The 21625-nt window shown below is 36.4% G+C and overlaps 1 protein-coding gene across 3 annotated transcripts in view; it reads right to left on the bottom strand.

Annotated features, from left to right (window-relative positions):
* Positions 1–21625, bottom strand: part of LOC112156954 (endonuclease V) — a 71837-nt gene that overhangs the window by 47106 nt on the left and 3106 nt on the right. For 2 of the 3 annotated variants that reach the window (XM_036213817.1, XM_036213821.1), the window contains 6 exons: positions 21174–21308; positions 19205–19244; positions 18862–18974; positions 11119–11187; positions 10879–11007; positions 5809–6493 (listed from right to left, as the gene is read on the bottom strand). In XM_036213817.1, coding sequence (XP_036069710.1) covers positions 6170–6493; positions 10879–11007; positions 11119–11187; positions 18862–18974; positions 19205–19244; positions 21174–21308 — 810 coding nt within the window. In that variant the 3' untranslated portion in view covers positions 5809–6169. Of the gene's footprint in view, positions 1–5808; positions 6494–10878; positions 11008–11118; positions 11188–18861; positions 18975–19204; positions 19245–21173; positions 21309–21625 lie in introns of those variants that run through there. The other variant, XM_024289331.2, reaches the window with a different exon arrangement.

Raw genomic sequence — 21625 nt, 5'->3', positions numbered from 1 at the left:
AACAAGGAAGTAATGAGCAATAGTCAATATGTGGTTATGTGCACAGTACGGCTGCACAAAGACCGGATTCCACATGGAGTCATCGATGTTTTAGTCTGTAACACTAAAAGGTTGTGAAGCTAAAGATTTAAAACAAGAAAAATGAATCATATTTGTATAGTAATTTTAGAAAAACTTTCCTCCTTTTGATCATTCACCTCATCATAGCTGACTCAAATCCCTAAAATGATGGACATTTTTTTATTATAAAACCTATAAAACACAAATGTTCTGGTGTTTAAATAAAAGCTTTAACCTGCAATTCTTTACAAAATATATCATTTTTGTAGCAATTTTCCACTTAGCCGGGCTGCTGCCAGCTAATTACTGGAGAAAGAAGTGGTCTGACAGGAACCACTAAGTTTGTCAAGGAGCATTAGCTTGGAGAAAATTGGGTTTCTCTTTGACTGCATTAGACTGCGGCGCTGGAGGAGGCGGCGCTGTGTAGTTTGTGCTGTTTGTGCTGTTTGTGCTGTTTGTGCTGTTTGTGCACGTGTGTTTTGTGTTTCTGCAGACAACATGTCAGAACAGAAAGGTTAGAGGAGTAAGGTCGTATTTTTTAAACATAGCCTCTGGAGACAGAGAGTGAAAAAAATGATTTTGGTAAAAATAAAAAAACCTAAATACACACTGACTAGTTTCTGTGAAAGGTTTTGACCAGATTTATTTATTTATTTATTTAGGAAGATTATTGAAAGAGAAAAGCAATTGAGAGAAAGAATTACAGGAAAACAGAAGGATTACAGTGTAATTGACATAACAGCTTTGGAGAATTAATCACCAAATTTAAAATAAAAGACAGTTTTTTAAAAGTAAAAAAATAGATTAGTTAAGTAATTATGTAAACTCATTTTGACAATCGTCATATTTAATGGGTTGATGTGTATTTATGATTAAGACGGAGCAGTTATAATGTCAATTGGCTTTTATTTATTTTATAACAATTTTATGAATTATTATCTTAGATAGATGTAATAAAACTATGTATTTTATATGTTTGTTGTCTCTTTTCTTTGTTTTATTGCTTTAAATGTACAAAAAAACACAAAAATAAGCCAAAAAAACTGATATGCTGGAGCTCTAAATCATGTTGACTCAGAGACCTGCTGAGAAAAATATAAATTATTTTGATCCAAAGACTTTTCGTGATAAACAATACATGACTTGCTTTTATGTTTTTTTAAAATAAAAAAAGATCTTGAATTTAATAGTAAAACTGTAGATTAATTATGAAGGTCATAGGGGGTGTGGTTGTACTTTCTGCCCCCCCAGGAAATTTAAATACATTATTGATAATATTAAAGTATTTTTTTAAAACACATTTTTATGACAAGCTTGCATCGCACCAACTTCTTCCTTATTTATCCTGACATGTTTCTGAGAAACTCCCTCCAACTATATTTTTTCTATGGTAAAAGCGTTCTTTTAATTGAGATAATGCAGTTTGGAGCGAAAATAAAAACGCTTGTTTTGTTTTTTAAGACATATTTACTGCAGGAGTTTATTAGAAATTTGATTCTGGTTTGTAGCCGGGACTTTCTGAACAAATTTCCCAGCATTCCTTTGCTTACACTCTTTCCCACTAGCTTATAGCACTTCACAAGTCCAAGTTTAGCAAAAAAAAACAAAAAACAAAACTCAAGTAATATTAGCTATTCAGTTTACACAGTTTTGAGCTCACATTAGGAAAATGAAGACGTTAATGGATCTATTCGTCTGCAAGTGGATGATTCAGAATCAATGGAGAAGGGAGAATTTGGAACACTAGTTGCAGTCGTAAACCCGAGCTTTTTCAATCCACTGGTTTTCATCTGCTCCTCATTCAACGTAAGTTGAATAAAGAAATATTCTATTCTTCATAGCTTACAAGAATGAGTTTTCATGTTGGTTTTCTTTGAAGATTGAACTGAAAAGAACCATCAAACATCCGCCTTGAAAATAAATCAACGTTTTTGTATGTGTTTTTTTTTATAAATTTCCATTTAAGGAAAAAAAAGACCACAATTGTTGTCAATATTGCTTAAAACTTGTACAGTTTTGTTACATTTTCTGTAACTTGTTTTGCTCTTGACTTCCCTCCAAGAGCCTTAATATGTGTTTTCTCCTCTTTGCTAAACTTGTATTATGAATATGTGTTGTTTTTAGTTCTTAGTTATCAGAAAGGCAGTTTTAACTTTAAATATACCTTAAGAGAAAAATGTTACAAGAAAATATTAAAAACACAAATCAGACAGTAGTGGACCATAAGCTCTGCTCCATTCTGATGCCTCCACTAGTAGACAAATAGATCCATGTTTTTCTCATCTGAGTTGGTCCCCATTTTTTTCTGTTTGGTGATTTTGATGTGTCTTGCTTTTATATGTATTTATTCCTTTTGTTATTATTCAACAGGGTGCTTTGAAGGGACTTAATTTTTTTTATTTTTATTATTATTATCATTATTATTCTGCTCAAAACTGTACGACTGGATAGCTCCAATATATTTTTGTGGCACCAGCAGGTTGAGTTTGAAAGGAGATGTAAGCTAGAGGGAGAGCTTGTAAACAGATGGATGATGGGTAGTGAGGACAGGCTACATTTCCGTCCACACCTCAGAGGAGAATTTCTAATGAGCTCCTGCTGCTATGAAGAAATCATGTCCTAGAACCACGTAAGATTTTGGCTAAAATCATAATTAAAAGAACAATAGGAACTCTTTTACAACACACCAAAAGTTGATCAGAGTCGGACTTTAAGTGTTTACTATGAAACGTCGCTTGCAGGACGAATGAATGGTCTTGATATTTGTGGCGTTCCTCATACAGGTTTGGTCATTTTTCGCCCGTCTCCACCCGTAAGGGCAGACTTAGGCGACCGCCCATACATATGGCTCACAAATATGCAAAGTGTGGTTTATGACATAAAAAGAAACTTGCAAAAACATTTAAACAAAGCAACAGGGTTGAGTGACTTTCCTCCAGCTGAGAAGTTTTTTAAAAATCCTTTTCAAAGTGTTTTTGTGTTCGCACTAACAGTACAGACTTGTGGATGAGCGGCTGCCCCCTGCTCTGCTGTCATGGTGACTGCAGAGGACAGGCTGAGGCAGATCTGTGTTTGTCTTTTACTTCAATCGCATGTTGAAGTGTGAGACACCGAGGCAGTGTGAGAATTTAATGGAGTGATGGAGCACAGGCGAGAGAGAAGGGGTGTGAATTGGCTGGCGGAGTGTGTGTGTGTTTTAGCCGCTCCACTATGATATTCTGCTGCAGTGCATTCACACATCAGCCCCTCACTGCAGAACCCATCCATGATGTCATCTCTCTTTCAACTTTCTCCTTCCAAATCCCCCACCCCGTGGAGGGCGGGGTTTGTTTCATTTGAAGGTGAGAGGATTTTATCCGACAGCGGCAGAGACGGATGGAGACGAGAGGGGAAAAAAAGAAGAAAAGGAAAATAAGGCTGTTAATGGTTGATTTGCCGCCGCTCCTCGTGTTCTCCGTCTATACGGTGACTTTGAACTGTTCTCCGCTTGAAGGAGCCCGAAAGAAATTATTGATATCAGATCAGTTCTGTACAAACCTTGAGAATACATAAACCCATTTCTTTCATTTTCATATGAATAAAACACACAAAAAAAATATTTAAGGCGGAAAGAAGCTCTGTACTCGCTAACATCCTTATGAGTCTGTAACAGTTTTTGAAGATTTCACCTCAAATAAATTAAGAAACTTTTAAAAAATAGTGATAAAATTACAGCATTTATTACATGGAAGTTATTCAGTTAATATTTTTATATTTTTTTTATTTAACATCAACTGCAAAAAAATGTAAATTACTTGGGTTTTTCTCAAAGTTCAGACAAATGTGATATTTATCCTTATTTTACTAAAAAAAAAACTAAAACAGTAATAAATAATAACTAAATAGACTCATTTTTCTGATCTGGCTGAAGTGTTTTTGCACATGAACTGTTTGTATTTATCTCCGCAGTGGTCCCGACTGGCAGTGAGTAAAGTGCGGATCTACCAGGGGAGAGATTCTGGTGTCGCTGTGACGGCTTGTTGCACAGAAGGACTTTAATGTCAGTAATCTGCCACAGCGCCATCATTCTGAAACTCACAAAGGAGGCATTCTGCTTATGGAGTAATCAAAGCTGCAAATCTTTATTCAAGTGTGTAAATTGCCGTAAAATGACTGACTAGCGCTGTTTACTGGCACTTAGTTTGTAGGAAAAAAGATGTGTCAAGTTTGACGTCTCTTGTTTGTTAGTCTTTTGACTGAAATAGATTGATTTTTATATATATATTAAGCCACATGAAAATGAAAACTCCAATAAGTGAAAATTATTTGATAAAATGTGCTGATTGGTTCCATTTAGTTAATTGAAAGGAGGGCAGCTCCTCATATAATAGTGTCAAAAGTGGTGTTCCACAGGGCTCTGTGCTCGGCCTCCTGTTTTTTGATTGTTTATTAGTTATTTTAAAGATGCTTCTGTTAGGCTTCATTATTCTACTTGACAATACAATTTATTATTGAATAGTCGCACATTGGCAGATGTTAATGATTAGTTAAATAATGGATAAATGGTTTTGTTTCTCTAAACTCTGATATTAGGACTTAGTGGGATCAGTCAGTGTCGTCTGTTAGAAACATCAGCTCTCGTTCCTGAGCTGCTCTGTTTGGACCGGCTGGTCGTGATTAGAATGAGAGTTTTAGAGTTAAAAAACTGAAAAACGGTCATAATAAGTGCTATTTCTGACATAGAGCCTCACTAGGAGACTGAGAAACAGAAAATGGTTAAAAAAATGGCTCAAACGATAACAGAAAACCAAGAATTCAGCACAGTGAAGAATCATGGGAAAAAATGCTTGAACACAGAGACTCAAGAAGAGATTTGCTTTAACCTGCATGTCATCAGACAGAAATCAGCTCAATATCTTAGAGATCCTGAAGGTCATTGAAAACTTTACAAAATAATATGGTTTACAAACTGATTTTCTGACACAAATTTTTTACTTTGTGAGAAAATCTTTTCATCCTGCAGGTTGAAATTTTATACTTTTAACACTTTTTTGCTTTAAATCTCTATGATAATTTAGGCTGTAACTGTTTGGCAACATACTTTTCTCACCTTCCAGTTTGGGCTACAGATATCTGGATGGGGTAAACAAAGGGCATCATGGGAACTCGGAGTATTTGTTTTGTGTTTTCTTAAAGTCAAACTCATTTTGAAACCTAAAACAAGAGATTCTAAATATTTGCTTTGTCTGAGATTTTGAATAAGAATAAATATCAAACATTATTTAAAAGAAAAAAAATCTTCTAAAGTATCAATCACATTAAAATTTGATTAAAAGCAGTGAAACTCCAGAAAAAACTTCACTGGTAAAATTAAAAGCATGTTTTTGCAAACTCAATAATAGAAAACTATTTCATGATGTTGTGTTGTAAAAAGAGCTCTAATAAATAAAGTTTTGTTGATGCATTTGCTTTTAGAAAAAACTAATAAAATAATCTTTGCACTGATGCCACATTTGAAGTAAAACTGCCCCCTCTGCTTCATGGTATCAACTAACGGATCTAAACGTTACACAACTACCACAATAGAGACAGGAAGGATCATTTGGATCATTTAGGGAAAAAAATGTCCAAATGTAAATGAAATCAATAATCTATTATTAACTATGTTAATCTAATCTATAAGCTTGATTAAGTAAAAGAAATAACTATAAGTGTATTTCCTGAAATTGTTAGCATTTGTATTCAAACCCAAAGAGCCACGATGGAGGGATAAAGGAGCCTCATGTGGTTCAGGAGCCACAGGTTCCAGACTCCTGCCCTAGATTTAGACGGGTTTTCCTGTCGGGGCTGTAATGTATTCGGGGGCTCGTCCGGGATTCATCCCATTTGACCAGTGGGAGCCTTTTGTCTCTGATATGTGCATTTTGTGTCAGCACTTCGTCCGGGGCCATTTTTCTTTGGGGCTGACACTTTTTGCTCATTTATTTTGGACATTTTTATTGTTTGCTAGCCCTGCCTCACTTTTTGTGTCTCTTGCTCCTTTCGTTAAACCCCTGCTTATCAAAAGGCTGGTTTGTGTGTTTCCCCCCAGACTTTAGACGGGTCGTTCTAATTCAAACGTCTGATCTTCCTAGAGCTCCTCACAACAATCAAAACTGCATCTAGTCTGATGTTTTTCCCTACCATACAAGCAGAAAAAGAGCAGAAACCGAATGAGAGAGAACAAGACAAAAAGACAGGAGAATGTCAGCAAATAAAAGGAGAACAGGCTAACGGGGGGAAAGCGAGCCGTGATTGGACAGAGGAAGGTGTCCGTCCCTTTTTCCTCTTCACCCACACTTTGATGGAAGGAATAAACACACACACACACACGAGCAACACTGCATGGTGAAAAACAGACTTTGAGCTGCTTTCTGAGCAGGCGGATGTGAGAACAGCAGAGGCACAGTGCAGCCTAGTGGCAGGAAGTAAAAAAAAACATTTGATGTAGATGGAATTTGGGTTTTAAAAACTTAAAAAGCTCTTTTTTAATTGCAGGATTCTAAAAAACATGATTAAACAAACACAGTGAAGAGAGCAACTTTGTTATCAAGAGAAAAGAACATCACATCTAAATTGTTTTCTAATTATAATTTTAAAAAATCTTCAATGATTTTTTGTAATGCTAAATTAGTTGAAGTCCTAAATAAAACTGTATGTTGTAAATTAGCCACATACAGTGTTAAAGTGTTAATACATTTGAAGGAGTCCTGATTGACTTTTTCTGGGAATATATTTGTTTTTATGTGTGTCTGTGAACTCATAGAACTCACATTTAAATAAATTAAAAGATAAAAAAGTCTTTTTAAGCAACTCTTCTGTAAATTTCTTGTTGTGGTTTCAACAAAATCCTTTCATATTGATCTATAAAGGAGTCAAACATACAGAGTCCAAATGAGCGTGAAGAAGGTCAGGCTGAGGGTTAAGGTGGACCAGATCCGAGGTGAGGATGTTCTTCTGTCCAAAACTCTTGGTTTGCAGACAGATGGAGTGAAATAAACGAAAGGACAGAGATCTGATCCAGTCTCTCAACGCAAAAACTGAATCTTAAGAAAGTTAGAAGACCCAAATTTTAACAAGAAAAATAATATTTTCAATTAGTAAACACATTTATTATTCATTTGTTTTCTGTCTTGCAAGAAAAATACACAAAAGACCTTTTTAATAGGAAAAAAATCATAGTTTAAGAAAAAAAAGTGACTAGAATAGTTTTTCCAGGTAAAATTCTTGGATTTGTCTAGCACTATAAGCAGCTTTTTCACATTTTAAGAGTTTTTTTTACTTCTTTCTCTGGAGGCTGATTTTGCATTGTTTGGAGACTGCGGCTGATGTAAAGTGCTGCACATGAAAACGTCAACAACAACAAAAATTCTGCAGGATGCAAACAGAGTCTCTTGTTTCCAGCGACAGAAACAGGAAGTCATTCTTCTTCTAATAAGTTGGAAAGGTCGCAGCAAATAAAACGTTTTCTGTTTGTGTTTATGACTAATTTTCTGACATTATATTAAAGTCAGTGGGTTTTGACTCTTAAACCTAATAGATTATTAGTCCAGAACTGGGAGTTTTAACTCCACAGATGACAGTTGAACAGACGATGTTCTTTAGTCAGCTGTCATCTGAGGCCGAATCCAAATGACCTCTCCGGCTTTTCCCTTCCCGTCTAATTGAAGAGGCATTTGAAAGGAAAGGGGGGTCCGAAATAGTTTTTTAAGGGTAGAGCACACATGTCAAAGTCAAGGCCCGGGGGCCGGATCCGGCCCTCCAGATCATTTTATTTTATTGTGATTAATGTTATTTTGCTCTTATTTCTAACTTGTAAAATTTTAACAAAATATATTTTTATGGAGAGTTAATTTATATTGAAAGTTATTTAATGTTTAAGTTTATTTATTCGGGAATAATTTTCCTACCTTTATATTATTTATAATTATGTTAAAAAGTTATAGTTTTACAGTTTTACAAATTGGCCTTTTTTGAGTTCAGCAAATATTTCAGCTACATGCTAGCTGTTTTGGCTAATCTAGGCTTTTTTCTGTTTTTCAGGCTCTTTTGAAGTTTTGCTATTTTTTCAGCTACATGCTAGTGGTTTTGACTATGTTTTAACTGTGGAGAAGAAGCATTTTTCCTCATGTGGGTGTGCTCTGAAGAACAGATTCCCATTTAAATGGAAGTAATGACTTGTTGTTTTTGTATGACCTGTTTAAAGTTATAAAACCAACATTGTTATGTGTTTTCCAAGCGCTAGTAGCTCTGCTAACGTAGCTTAATTATTACTATTCATGATGTCATATGTCTGAATTTCCACCTAATCCCTAAATCCAGGAAAACTATATAGTAGATTTGGAAAGCAATCCGGACACCGGGATCACAACTTTTCTCTTGTTTTTCCTAAACACCGGATATGACGTCACTGATTTTACAAAGTGAAAATCGAGCATTTTATGTCTGTGAGATTGTTTATGAATTCTGATGAGGAAAATGTGAATGGTTTATTAAAAAATTACATTTAAACACTTCATTTTTTTTCGCTAAAATTGTTCGACCGCAATGCATTGTGGTCTATGTTCGCTTATGCAGTGAGCATTGATGGCCACTAGTTTTTCGCAAAGGCGTATGGGAAATTTCTAGTGCACTCGTTTTTGGAATTTTAGATTCAAATCACTAGAAAATGGCAAACGCACTTTATAGTGAGTAGTGAAGGAATTCGGGCGTCGAAACTCTCCATACGGAGGGATAAATGACGGGGGAGGGAGAAGCCGTAGGGTTAGGGGAAGTAAATACATATTTTTAAGTGCATTTTGTTCATTAATGATGTTTAAAGCAGATTTGTTTCATCATTTCATTTCTCTGAGCCCTTTTAAAACTGAAATGTTTCCATTTTCTCTGTAAATCCAACATCTGTTCCAGCAGCTATAAATACTAAAAAAAATAAAAAATAAAAAAAATAAAAAGTTATAGATTAATCACACTTTATGTACTTTGACTTTGAGAAATGTGGAACTGTATTATCTGGATTTTCTCATAAAAAAAACAGATAAAGCCCCCCTTTGTTTCGTGTTTGCGGTGGTTTCCCCAGCGTAGCATAAATCACACACAGGATTATCCGTTCGCCTTTGAGCGAGCGTCGCCGTCAGAGCGGCGTGTTGGCTGTGTCTCTCTCATCCCTGACAGATGGTCTCTTATTATTGTCTCAAATTGTTTGCACTCTCCTCTGCATATGATAGAGAAATTAAAAAAGAAAGAACATTTTTTAGGAGCATTCCTGCACTCATCCATCCCCATTCTTTGTTTTTACAGGGATCTACCACACTGTAAAAACAGGCACTTTAGAAATAAGTAAAACATGTTTACAGCGTTGGCAGATTTTATTTAATTAAGCAAAAAAATCTATAAGAAAAATGGTTTTAACTAAAAAATTTGAGTCATGTTTTATCAACTAAAATGACCGTATTTCCTGGAATATCATGTCAGAAGAGCAAAAAATGTCAAATCAAGAAGAAGAAAACTATTTCTAAGATGCTCTGGAGTATGAGTCTGCAACCTTTACCAGTTAAAGAGCCATTTAGGCTCATTTTCTACAGATCAAAACTAGAAGGAGACGCATATTCTTATTTTAGCCTTTAAGAAATTTGGATTTGCATTCATGACCTTCTTTTTGTTTTTGTTTGTTTAGTAAATATGAATTATGTTTATTTTTTGGCACGGACAAACCCAAAATATAAAAAGAAACAAGCATTTTCTCAAAATTTGATTTTTTAAAAATGTTTTTACCTTTTACCTTTAGTAGAGACCAAATTAGCGAAAAAGCTAGCTCGTTGCTTAGTTACTAGCTGAACTCCAAATAGGCATAAAATTCCTCAATAAACTAAATTAGTCAAAAAAGTTAGCCTGTTGCTAAAATAAAAGCTAAATTCAAAATTATTCCCAAAAAAGTTCAGTGGATAATAAATAAGCCGAAAACATCAGTATGTTGCCAAATAACTAGCTAAACTCCAAATTAGCATAAAATTCCTCACTATTCTTCACTCGCTTGTTGCTAAAATAGAAGCTAAACTCTAAATTAGCTTAAAAACCCCAGTAAATAACAAATTAGCCAAAAAAGTTAGCATGTTGCTAAAATAGAAGCTAAATTCAAAATTATTCCAAAAAAGTTCAGTAGATAACAAATTAGCCAAAAGTGTTAGCATTTTGCTAAAATAATAGCAAATCTCCAAATTTTTGAAAATGACTATTTTATTTTTCTTCAGCCAGAGAGCCACCATGGAGAGATAAAAGAGCCACATGAGGCTCTGGAGTCACACGTCTGGCAGAAGAAAAGTCTCACATTCCAGAGAAAATCTGCCAAATCCAGCATAGCTAAAAGCAAATAAATGCAATTATGCTAATCTTAATTTTTTATATATATATAAAATGTCAACGTTTAAGAGAAAAACAATCAGATTCTCTTCCATATTTGTTTCGGACGACACTTCTTCTTCTGTTGCTGTCAGTAGCGAATGCTTATACTCAGATGCAGCACCCTCTAGTGGTTGTTAGAGGAAACAACTACTAGAGGACAACCGGTGTTTACTGGGAAAATAACAAATATATGAGCTTATTTATGTCTGAAAAACAAAAAAGACACAACAAAGAGGTCACCCCTGGCTTAACTGTGAAAAAATCTGTGACTTCTACTCTTGAAAATACTGTATATTTTTTTACTTTTTTGATCAGATCATTTTTTTTCTTCTTCTGTCTTCAGGTTCAGTTTTTCTAGTGCACAGAAAAGTGCAGGATGCTGAGTCAGCAGAGCGTCTCTACCTGTCTGATGGGCTCGGGCACCCGGAAGAGGCAGCAGGCCTGGGTGAGGCGCACGGCCGTGTCCAGGCTGATCTTGTGGCCCACAGACACGTACACCGGCTTGGAGCTCTTATCGCAGCTCCGCAGAGCCTGAAAAACAGACGTCTCTGGTTACATCCCAGCGATACTCGTAAAGAAGCTTTCAGCGGAGCGCAGCCGGATGAGACGCTCGGCTCGTGCGCTGCTGCCCTCGTTCCTCACCTTTCCCAGCACTTTGCCTGAGGCGGCGGTGAGTGGGAAGCTGTCTCCTCCTTTGTGTAAAGCAGCAATCTGCAGAAGGCAAAAAAAAAATGTTCAATTTAAACTAGTGATGCGCAGCATCGCAGAACAAACAGCAGAAAAAGGTGACACGCCATTAACCTGCTTTCATGAACACTTTGAGTCAACGTTAGGAGGAGGAAACAGTTTTTAAAAGGATCAAAAGGGAGTTTTTAAACCAGATAAAGGTCATACATTCAGCTTCTTTCCTTTCAGTTACTGACAGATTCATCAACAGCTGTAAACAAAAGAACACTTCAAGATTCCAAACAATTCTGGTTCTTGTTCGGTTTTATTAATGACTCACAATGTTTAGTTTTTCAGTGTTTTACTTTTTATTTTACTTTTAATTGTAGAAACAAAACCAAAAATCTAAAACAAAACCATTTTACAAACAAGAAAGTGTTACTATATTCCATAAACAAACAAATATTTAATAATAGATGATAGAAAAGGATACAAAAGACTTAAAAAAAAATAGTTACAGATTTATACAGACAATTTCCAAAAAAATAGAATATGATGGAAAGGTTCAATAGTTTTCATAATTCCATTTTTTTAAAAATCAACTTTTTTATTTATTTCTAGTATTTATTTATTTATTTTTACAAAAATTTGACTTTCGGCGGATAAAACAACAAAAACAGGATTTCAGAAAATTTGAAAATTGTGAAAAGATAAAGCCAGAGATGATGATCACATCCAATCAATAAAATAATTAATGATTTATACCAGTCTGGACGAATATTGGATTAAAAAGTGACGCCTAAACAAGAAGTTCCAAGTTCTAATTATTAAAAAAGAAAAGAAAGGTGGTACTTTTTTTTTTTTACAGTTTATTGCATCAGCGAGACAGTAGTATTTAGAAATGAGAGTTTATCAACACCAGTGCTAAATCATGACTGACAGTAGAGGTTTCACACTAGACCTCCAGCAGCTTCTGCTCCTCACCAGGTTCCTCCAAACTAATGATTCCTAAATGAAGGTCACTAGGTCATGAATGCAAATCCAAATTTCTTAAAGGCTAAGAATGTGGCTCCTTCTAGATTTTGATCAGGAGAAAAAGGCCCAAATGTCTTTGCCGACCTCTGCTGTAGGTTATTGAATCTTTTGATGATCCGCTGATCTTCTCCTGCCACATTTCTCCTTCCCGTTGATCTGCTCGGACACAGCGCTCTGAGAGCCTCCCAGCTATGAACTCAAGTGGATCAATGATGGTCTTCTGTCTAGTCTTTTCCACATTGAGCCAATTTACTGACATCTGTGGAATCTGTGCAGGTAGATGATTATCAGGTGAAACTCGGTTTAAAACATTCACATCCTAAAAAATGATCCCCAGTCAAGTTTGGATTCATGCTCAGACACAAAGATGGATCTCCCAGAATCCAAAGCTGACCTGTGTTTGCTTTGACAGCAGCTGAAGTTTCACCTCACAGTCAAAGTGATGTGGGCCGCCGCCGACAGGTGCACTTTGGGTTACGGGCCGGGGCGATGAAGGGAGTTTAGCCTCGGTGATGGATGGGGTGTCTGCTCCGCTATGACTGATTACAGCGAGCAGCCAGCGGGGGGACGGGGGGGGGCGGCGCTGAGGCTCCCGTCCCAGCTGGGAGGAGGCCAGCAGAGGGAGAGGCAGAGGCCAGCGCGGCGGCGCTGATGACGAGCGGGACTGACGCCAGAACAGCGAGTCAGAAACACAGAGCGAGTCATCAATAACACACGAGTTTCAATTACAGCCAGGAAACCGGAGAGAGACACAGCACTGAGAGACGAGAGGAAAACAAACTAAATGTGGAGTTTTTGAAATTCTCTCAACATTTTAAATCAAAAAAGATAATTAGATAGAGGGAAGTTTCCAGTTTTTAGAAAACCAGCTGACATAAATGTGTTTTCTTCAGTTTGTAACAACATTAGGCCTCTAAAGGGAAGCAAAAGAGCTACAGTCGAAGAATAATAATCTATAGAAAAGGTTTACTTTTGAATACGTCTGTTTAAGGTCAAGAAAGTTACTGAAGTGAGTCATTATAGAGCTGTGAGGTATAGTGGAGCAGCTAACTCAAAAAATCTTTCATTTTATGATACAAGCATGAAATTTGGCTGAAGTACTTATAAGACACCAAATTTTAAGAAAAAAGTGCTAGCCACTTTAAATTCCAAAATGGCGGCCATTTTCCAATATGGCCACCAAAGGTTGTTGGTGTAATGAGTTACATTGAAAAAATATGAGTACTTCATCAGGTAAAATGAGGTTTTTATTGCTAAAAATTACAGGGATATTAACTGGTATTTTTTAGGCAGAAAGAGCTCATCCTCACTGCCACCCTGGCATTAGCAGTCCGTTTTCAGGGCAAAAAACCATTGAAAACATCATCAAGTAAACTATTTTTATGATATTCTGCCAACTTTACTGCCATGGCGGCCATCTAGAAAAAAATGGCGGCCATATTGGATTTTTGTGTGGCTAGCACTTTTTTCCTGTAACTAGACCCAGAGACTATAACTGTGCCAAATTTCATGCTTGTATCATCAACTGAACGATTCTGGCTAAAAATGACACTAAGCTGCTCCACTAGTAGAAGATCAGAAAACTTAGATTAGCTAAAGTCTTTAGCTATTTTTCATATTTTATGACTAATTTTCTGCATTTGTAAAATTACCAGCATGAAGCCCAATGAGGCAGATTTTCTTTGTAATATTGGGCTATATAAATCAAATTAAATTGAATTATGCTTCTGAAGTCAACAAGCTCTCAATTTCCTGGTTTTATAATAAAGTTTGTAGAATTGGCAGATAATGTGCTTTAACGTTTTGCTGATATATTTTCTCTCAAAAGATCCACTCGGATAAAAACTGTATTTTTAGTGTTTTTAACATTCTCTTGTGGCATTTTTCTGATGACGGACATTTTGGACATTTTGATATCAAACTATTTACAATCAAAATGAAAGAGAAGTTGTTGTCAAAATATAAGAATAAAAATGATGATTTAAACAATTATTGATTGTTAAATGGAAATTGTGAATATAAAAAAATTATAGGATTTACATGTGAAAAGAGGAAAAAGTTACAGGAATATTGTTTTGTTTAGATTTAAATATTGTGAATTATTTAAACTACTGTAAAAAGACATAAAGTGATTTTTTCAAACATGTATTTATTGAATTTGATTTTTCTTTTCTAAAAGGTGACTGCATTGAAGTCCTTTTTGTAATGTTTTACATGTTTGGGGTAAAATATAAAGAAAATTCAACTTAAACTTGTTCTTCTGAGAATGTATTTACTCATATTGATCAGAAAGTTCTGTTTCTTAAAGATCTTATTTGGGACGTATAAAATACATCAACAAGGAGGAGGGGAAAGAGGGGCGGGGTTGCTCTGCACCTACAGCCCCACCCACAAATCAGAGGTGAATTTCTAAGGAACTCCTGCCGCTCTGCAGAAACTATGTCCTAAAAGATGAAATAAGTTTTTTTTTAACTGGGCTAAAAACTGCAGAATCACAATTTAAAGACTTGGAACTGCATGATAGAGACAAACATGAGACCAAATCTTTATGAGAAACTGTCAGAATTCACAGAAAACCGCCAAATACTTTTGTTTAATTTCTAACTTAAAATCTTATTACATGACAAAACTAACTTAGTACCAAGTTTTAAATCAATAAATCTTGAATTGATCGCAAAACATCTTATTTGAAGCAATATCTTTATTGAAACACATTTTCTTTACATGATACTTTAAGCAGAAGTTCTATATTTCCTGCTGTTTTAAGTTGTTTTTATAAAAGTTTTATTTGACTTCTAACATTTTATTTATAACATGTTATTTTTTAAGAAATGTGTTTTTCAGCATCTCAAAGTGATAATAGTTTAGAAATAACCTTAGTTGGATATTTGTAGCACTAAGAATTTGATCATTTAGGAGATGAAGTGCATAAATAGATCTATTATAAAGATATAAAACTTGTTTTTTGAGCACCATTTAAGACATAATGTTTGTTATTACTAGGAAATATGAGTGTTTATAGCTAATTTCAAGATTTTAATTTGTCCTTAAAGGGCAGGACTTATTTTAAGAAATCTTACCAAGACAAACTGCTTTTTTTTTTTTTTAATTTCTAACGTGTCAACGTCAAGGCCCGGGGGCCGAATTCGGCCCTCTGGGTAATAATATCCGGCCCTCAGATCATTTTAGGTTATTGTTATTAATGCCCCAAAATAATCTTGCACTTATTTCTAAATTGTATAATTTTGACAAAATATATATTTTTAAGGAAAGTTGTCATGGAGCAACCTGCTGCTACCATCTCCAGCCACCAGAGGGAGCGCTCACCACCTACCACCACCTGGACTCACCAGCTCAGCTGTTCCCCATCACCTCATCACCTCCTCAGCATTTAGTCTGGCTCCACACTCCACTCCCCGCGAAGCTTTGCATGTGCCTCTCTGCCTGCATCGCTGAGCGTTCTCCTCCTGGTCTCACCTTCTGTTTTCCTCTGACCCTGCCTCGCCTGGCCCCTGCCCTCACCCTCGCCTGGATTCTGACCACTCTGGATTTCCTGTCTGTCCCAACTCTAGCTTTGTGGACTTTAACCTGTGCATCACGCCCATTGCCCTGTCTTCACCAAATAAACCTGCTGCACTTGCATCCAGCCGTCAGCCTGTTTCGTGACAAAAGTAAAATATTGAAGGTTATTTAAGGTTTAAGTCGATTTATTCTGGAATAATATTCCTGTCTGTTCAAGTAATGCTAAAAAGTTTTTAAAGTTTTAAAAATGTAGTTTTTGTGTGTTAAATAAATGTTTTTCTGGTTCAACCTAATTTGGATTTTGGCCCCCTGTGCGACTGAGTTTGACACCCCTGATTTAGAACAATAAAAAGCCTCTTCTATTCCATGTTTCTTGACTTGAGAAGGTCGATCTTTCCAGTGCAGCTGCATGAATTTAGTCTTCCTAGCAGCAGATCTGCTTCATCAGATTTCTGAAGTGCTCATTCGCTCTAATCAGTCAGAGAACTGAATTTGGACATTACTCCACGGCTAATTTCCCACAAACGCAAGAAACCGAGCATCTCAATTTAGAGCGTGCCTGTGGACAAATTAGTCCGAGCCCCAGAGAGCGGCGATCACGCCAACACGGAGGGAAGGGAAGCTGGAACGTTTGAGCGGCTGATCCAGATGTGAGATGCTGGAGCCGACGCCACCGGACAGTAAATGAGAGGCTGGCGTGTGAGCGGCGGGCACGGAAACGTGTAAATAAAGATTGGACTCCTGCTGGCGGCGGAGACGAGATAACATCCTGCGACGCCAAAGCCACCAGCCCTAATTGAGAGATGGAGACACTCCTCCAGAGAATTGGATTAGCATGTTAGCATGCTGGGATTGTGGCGACTGCATGCTAATTGGTTTAGCCGAGGATCAGATGTTCGCTGTCTGTCTGCTTTGGGAAACAGTCATCAGAGCTGTCTTCATGATCTCATGTAGAAACCGACGTGTCCTCAGGCTCCTGAGCTCTCAACCCTCAGGGCAAAATCCAACTAAGGTCAACAAAGTTCAGCTCGAAGATTCCTGAATGAAAACGGCTCCAGAAAATGAAGCATCTTCAGGTAAATGTTTGACTTTGAGCCGGTTTTGTTTTTCCTCTCACGGAGCAGCAAACTAAAACAAAGCGGGCATTTGCATTCAAATAACATCCTGATTCGGCCGTCCCACTGGTTCAGCTCCACCAATACGTGTTTTGTTCCGGCTCCATTTGTATTCAGAAGGTCACGTTTCCATCAGCGACGCGAGGAGGCTTGTAATAAAAGTCACGCTGTCAGGACAACACAAACACACAAAACAAGTGAAAGTCGCTGATGAAGAAACAGTGTGAACGTGAGTTTAGACAGGAGTGTCAAAGTCAATCACACAAGGGGACAAAATCCAGAACACACCTTATAGGTCCGGGCCGAACAGGATAAACATGTATGGAACACTCTAATACTACATTTTTAAAACTTTAAAAATGTAACATTTAACATAATTATGACCTAGATATATAGCATTACCTGGGATAATGCTAGTGTGAATGCTGTAAGCTGAATTTGGATGCTGAAGATACTAGCGCTGATAGCTGAAGATGCTGAAACTGATAGCTAGATAAAATATTAGCTAAATGCAAAATTAGCCTGAAAAACTAAAAAAAAAAAAGAAAACAGGTTAGCCAAAACAGCTAACGTGTAGCTGAAAAAATAGGTAACCTTCAAAATTGCCTAAAAAACTAAAAAAAGCCTAAATTAGCCAAAACAGATGGTATGTAAATATTAGTCTAACTCAAAAAAGTCTAAGAAACAAACAAAAAAAAGTCTAAAACAATCAAAACAGCTAGCATGTAGCTGAAATATTAGCTAAACTCCGAAACAGCCTAAAAAATCTTAGTAAATGCCAGAATAGTCATAAAAGGTAGCAGAATACCCATTTTTAAAACTTTAAAACCGTAAGATTTTAACATAATTATGAGTGGCGCTGAGAAAAGACTCACTGACTCGTATCCTTTGCTTTGACCTATTCTTTTAAAAAACTGGTCATTCATTCTTTTTAAACCTTTGGGGGAAAAAAAACATTTTTTTACAGAAAAAGAAACACAAAAATATAAATGTAGTCACCATAATCGTGTTCATCATCGTCAATATACAATAAAACCCAGTATGTATCTATGACTACACAAATTTACAATCTTTGGTTGATATCATAATTGTCCTTAAAATTATCTTCATATTACATGATAGTATTTACCATATACTTGCATTGTTGTAACTGTTTTTAAACTTTTAAATATTGTTTTTATTAAACACAACACTATTATTACTATTGTGCCCACAGACACATACTAGTTTAACATATTAATCCTTGAAAATGTTTCTCCTGTAAATTTTCAATTAGAAAGCATTTATATTACCATATATGAGTTTTAGTTTGATTTAAATTTAGAGATAATTTGTAGCTATCCAGACATTTTTGGTTCTTCGTTGATAATTGAGTTTGAAATATTTGTGTATTTTTCACAATCTATGCTTAAAATAAACCAATCAATCAATCAAATGTCCCTACAATTGGAGGGATGAGGGAATAATTCTGATTCAGCCAAGATTTTATTAGTTATCAACACTATAAAAGACATTGGTGTCATCTGCAAACAGTATCATTTTAATATTGTACGATACAGTAAATATGTGGTTAGCGAACGTAATAAACCATTTTGGTCCTAATACAGAGCCCTGAGTGACACCACAAGTAATGTCTGGATTAATAGTTAGCATGTTGAGACTTTCAGTTTGATGACTTTAAATGATGCCACTCCTCTAAATCGTTTCAGCTTTTTGAGTATTAAAAGTGTAGGATTTAAATGCTTTTTTTAAGTCAATAAATACACTAAATGACTGTTTTTTTATTATCTAAAGTTTTTGTAATTTCTTTAATGGCATTGATTACATCTATTGTTGGGTTTCTTTGTGTTCTTAACTTGTACTGTCCTTCATTTATTGATAAATATTTGTCAGTAAATATTTCTAAGCTGGAAAGCAGGTTCAGTATACGTTTTATACACAAAAAAACGAATAGCTTCTATTATTCTATTACTAATATTAGTATACTGTTACCTACTTTTAAGTTTTATCATATGAAAGTGGAATCTATTCCGGAGGACACGCTCACCCGCGACTGATGTTCCTCGTTTTTGTGCACGCCCTGCACCTGAAGCAGGTTCTTAGCCACGCCCACACAAGGCAACCCTGACAGCACTCCCAGGTGACACGCCAGCCCAAACTCTGGAACAGAATCAGAAATACCAGTCAGTTTTGAAGGCATATTGCTTCCATTTTCTCATACAATTTAGGAAAAAAATGCAATTTAATCAGCAGAATTTCCTTTGAAGATAAAAATGAAGATAAAAAGACACTGAAGGACGAAGTTCCTCACAGAATAATTAAATCTTTTGAAAATGTTCTTGATTTTTGCAGTAGATCTTGCAGAAGGAAAGCCCTTTGATCCACCTCACCTCTGTAGTGGAAGAGGCCGTTTCCATCCACAAACACCACCTGGAGGAAACAACACGACAGCTTGAAGGAATTCACACCAAAAATCTAATATCTGCTGCTGATCTCACTGAAAGCAGATCATCTTCAGTACAGAAGCATCTGCTTTTCCACTGTCACACTTTTTTTTAATTTTCTGAAGTTATTTTAGTCTTAAGGATCAACCATTTGTTTTTTCTTTCCATTAAAGTAATATATTTTGTACTCACAACAGATGAATTTCATAACATTTTACATCTTTCCTGCCTTAAACTTGAATTAGTGCAAACAAATAATTTAGTAATGAAGCCCAAAAATCTTCATCAATCAGGTTAGAAAGTGTTTTTTAGTTGGACCTTCTTAATTAATCAGGCTTGTCAGGAACTGGTGATGTAGAACCCAAAATGCAGGAGATCAGGCTTGTTGGCAGAAACAAAACTATTTAATACAAAAGCAAAAATGGTGACAGAACGGATGACCAGAAAACCAGACAAATACGCAGAGAGCAGAGTCGGCAATAGGCGACCGCCTAGAGAGCCAAATTTCCAATGATTTCTTTTTTTTTTTACAGTTTGACACACCACTCATTTTGTGTAAAATATTAAAAAGGTCATAATTAAAAAGCAGTGGCTCCATCTCTCTGGAATTCCGCCTCTCAGCCTCAGATCTTTTGACTCAGTGTTTTCTTTTAAAAAGCAGCTAAAGACGCATCTTTTTACCTTTCTACCCCATTTCGGTCGAAAAATTCTCTTGTTCTTGGTCGAAAAAGAAGAATTTAACTGGTGATTTTGGTTTTTTTTCTCTCTCTCTCTTTTTAAACACTTAACAACGGAGATTTTTAAACCTTTAACAAATCTTTAAACCTTAAACACTGGAGATGCCCGTCAAAAATCACGTTTCGTCAGCGGCCGGCCCCGGCTGAGAGCAATGAACTGAAATGACGACAGCTGTGGATCATGATGGCTCACAAAAGGTAACTTAGACTACCACTAAAGACAACATAAAACAAACTAAACACTGAACCCTGACAAGACTCTCCTTTTAGAATCTCACAACATCAAAGGTTTCATTTTAGCATTTTTATGTGGAAAATCTTCAACTTTCTACAATCAGTTCATCATTATCTCTTGTAAGAAAAAGAAAACTCATAATTGAGGACAGCTGACCGCTCAAAATTTTAAAAAAATTGCTTAAAAAAATGAAAAAACGTGTAAAATCTTTGAGTTAAACTTAAGCATTTAGTGGAAAAAGTTGCTAAAAATTACATTTTTTACAGTATGTAATGTCCAACTCTTCAACTGTTCAGTGGAAAAAATCTGCCGAGGTTCTTTCTGACTCCACTGGTGGACACTTGAATCATCAGTCTGCAGAAAAAGGGCGGCGTAAGTGTGTGGCTGAATCTCCGTCATGGCGTGGGGGGGGGGGCTGCGTACGGTTCTACTAACGGAGAGTCGGCGTGGGAGGAAGCAGAGGAGGCGCGTGGGCCTCGACGAACAGAAGTGAGTGGGTGGGACGGGTCCTGAAGCGAGGCTTTGAGGAACGGAGCAAACAGAGACGCTTTGTCACACAAGCTGTGGCTCAGGCAGGAAATCCAGCGAGTTAAAGTCAAAGAAATAAACTCCAAGCATTACGGAGTATTCCTAAAGATAACATAACTTGTGACATGCGGGTGATTCTGTCGTACGGCGCCTGAACGCCACACTCGGATGAGCTGAAGGCAAACATACTCTAAATTTTAACTGTCAGGCCTGTCGCCCCGCAGCATGCCCATAGAAAATATTCCCATGAATCTTTTCTCCGAGTTCCCTCAAAAACGTTGATATTTTGTGTGGATCACCAGTCACGAAAACTCTAACTGCCCCCAAAGAAGTGAGAAGAGGAGAAAGTCCAGAGACGACGCCTGAAAATAGTTTGTTTACCATCTGAAGCTGAACTGAATGGAAACGTAAAGACCTGCGGCGTGAGCTCAGGCTGGCTCTCCTGCAGCCGCTGCAGCGCCTGCAGGAGGAACGGAGTTTCTCTGAAGGCCAGGAAGCCGGCGACGTAGGGGGCGGTCAGGGTCACCATCTGACTGTCCCCGTACAGAACCTGCGGGGGGGGGCACAAACAAGACCAGCTCAAGCTGTAAGAATTCACCAACATCCAGTTTGAGCGTTCATGATCTACCAGTTAACAGAAATGAAGGGATTAAAAAAAAGGTGTCAAACTTGCTTACATTTAATTATGTTTTGTTAATTTAAATGACAACAAGTGAAGAAAAGATCCTCACATTTGTAGTTATTTTTTTTAATATATTATTTTGTTTATTCTTAAAAATAAAGTTTTACTTTCTAAATACTTAAAAATATATTTTTACAATTATTAAAATCTAAATCTACTTTTTTGTAATAAATAAAAACTCAAAA

This window comes from Oryzias melastigma, linkage group LG1 (genome assembly GCF_002922805.2).
Source record: "Oryzias melastigma strain HK-1 linkage group LG1, ASM292280v2, whole genome shotgun sequence".
In the NCBI taxonomy this organism is placed as follows: domain Eukaryota; kingdom Metazoa; phylum Chordata; class Actinopteri; order Beloniformes; family Adrianichthyidae; genus Oryzias; species Oryzias melastigma.
The sequence above is the reverse complement of the archived record's forward strand: the minus strand, read 5'-3'. Positions and strand labels throughout refer to the sequence as shown.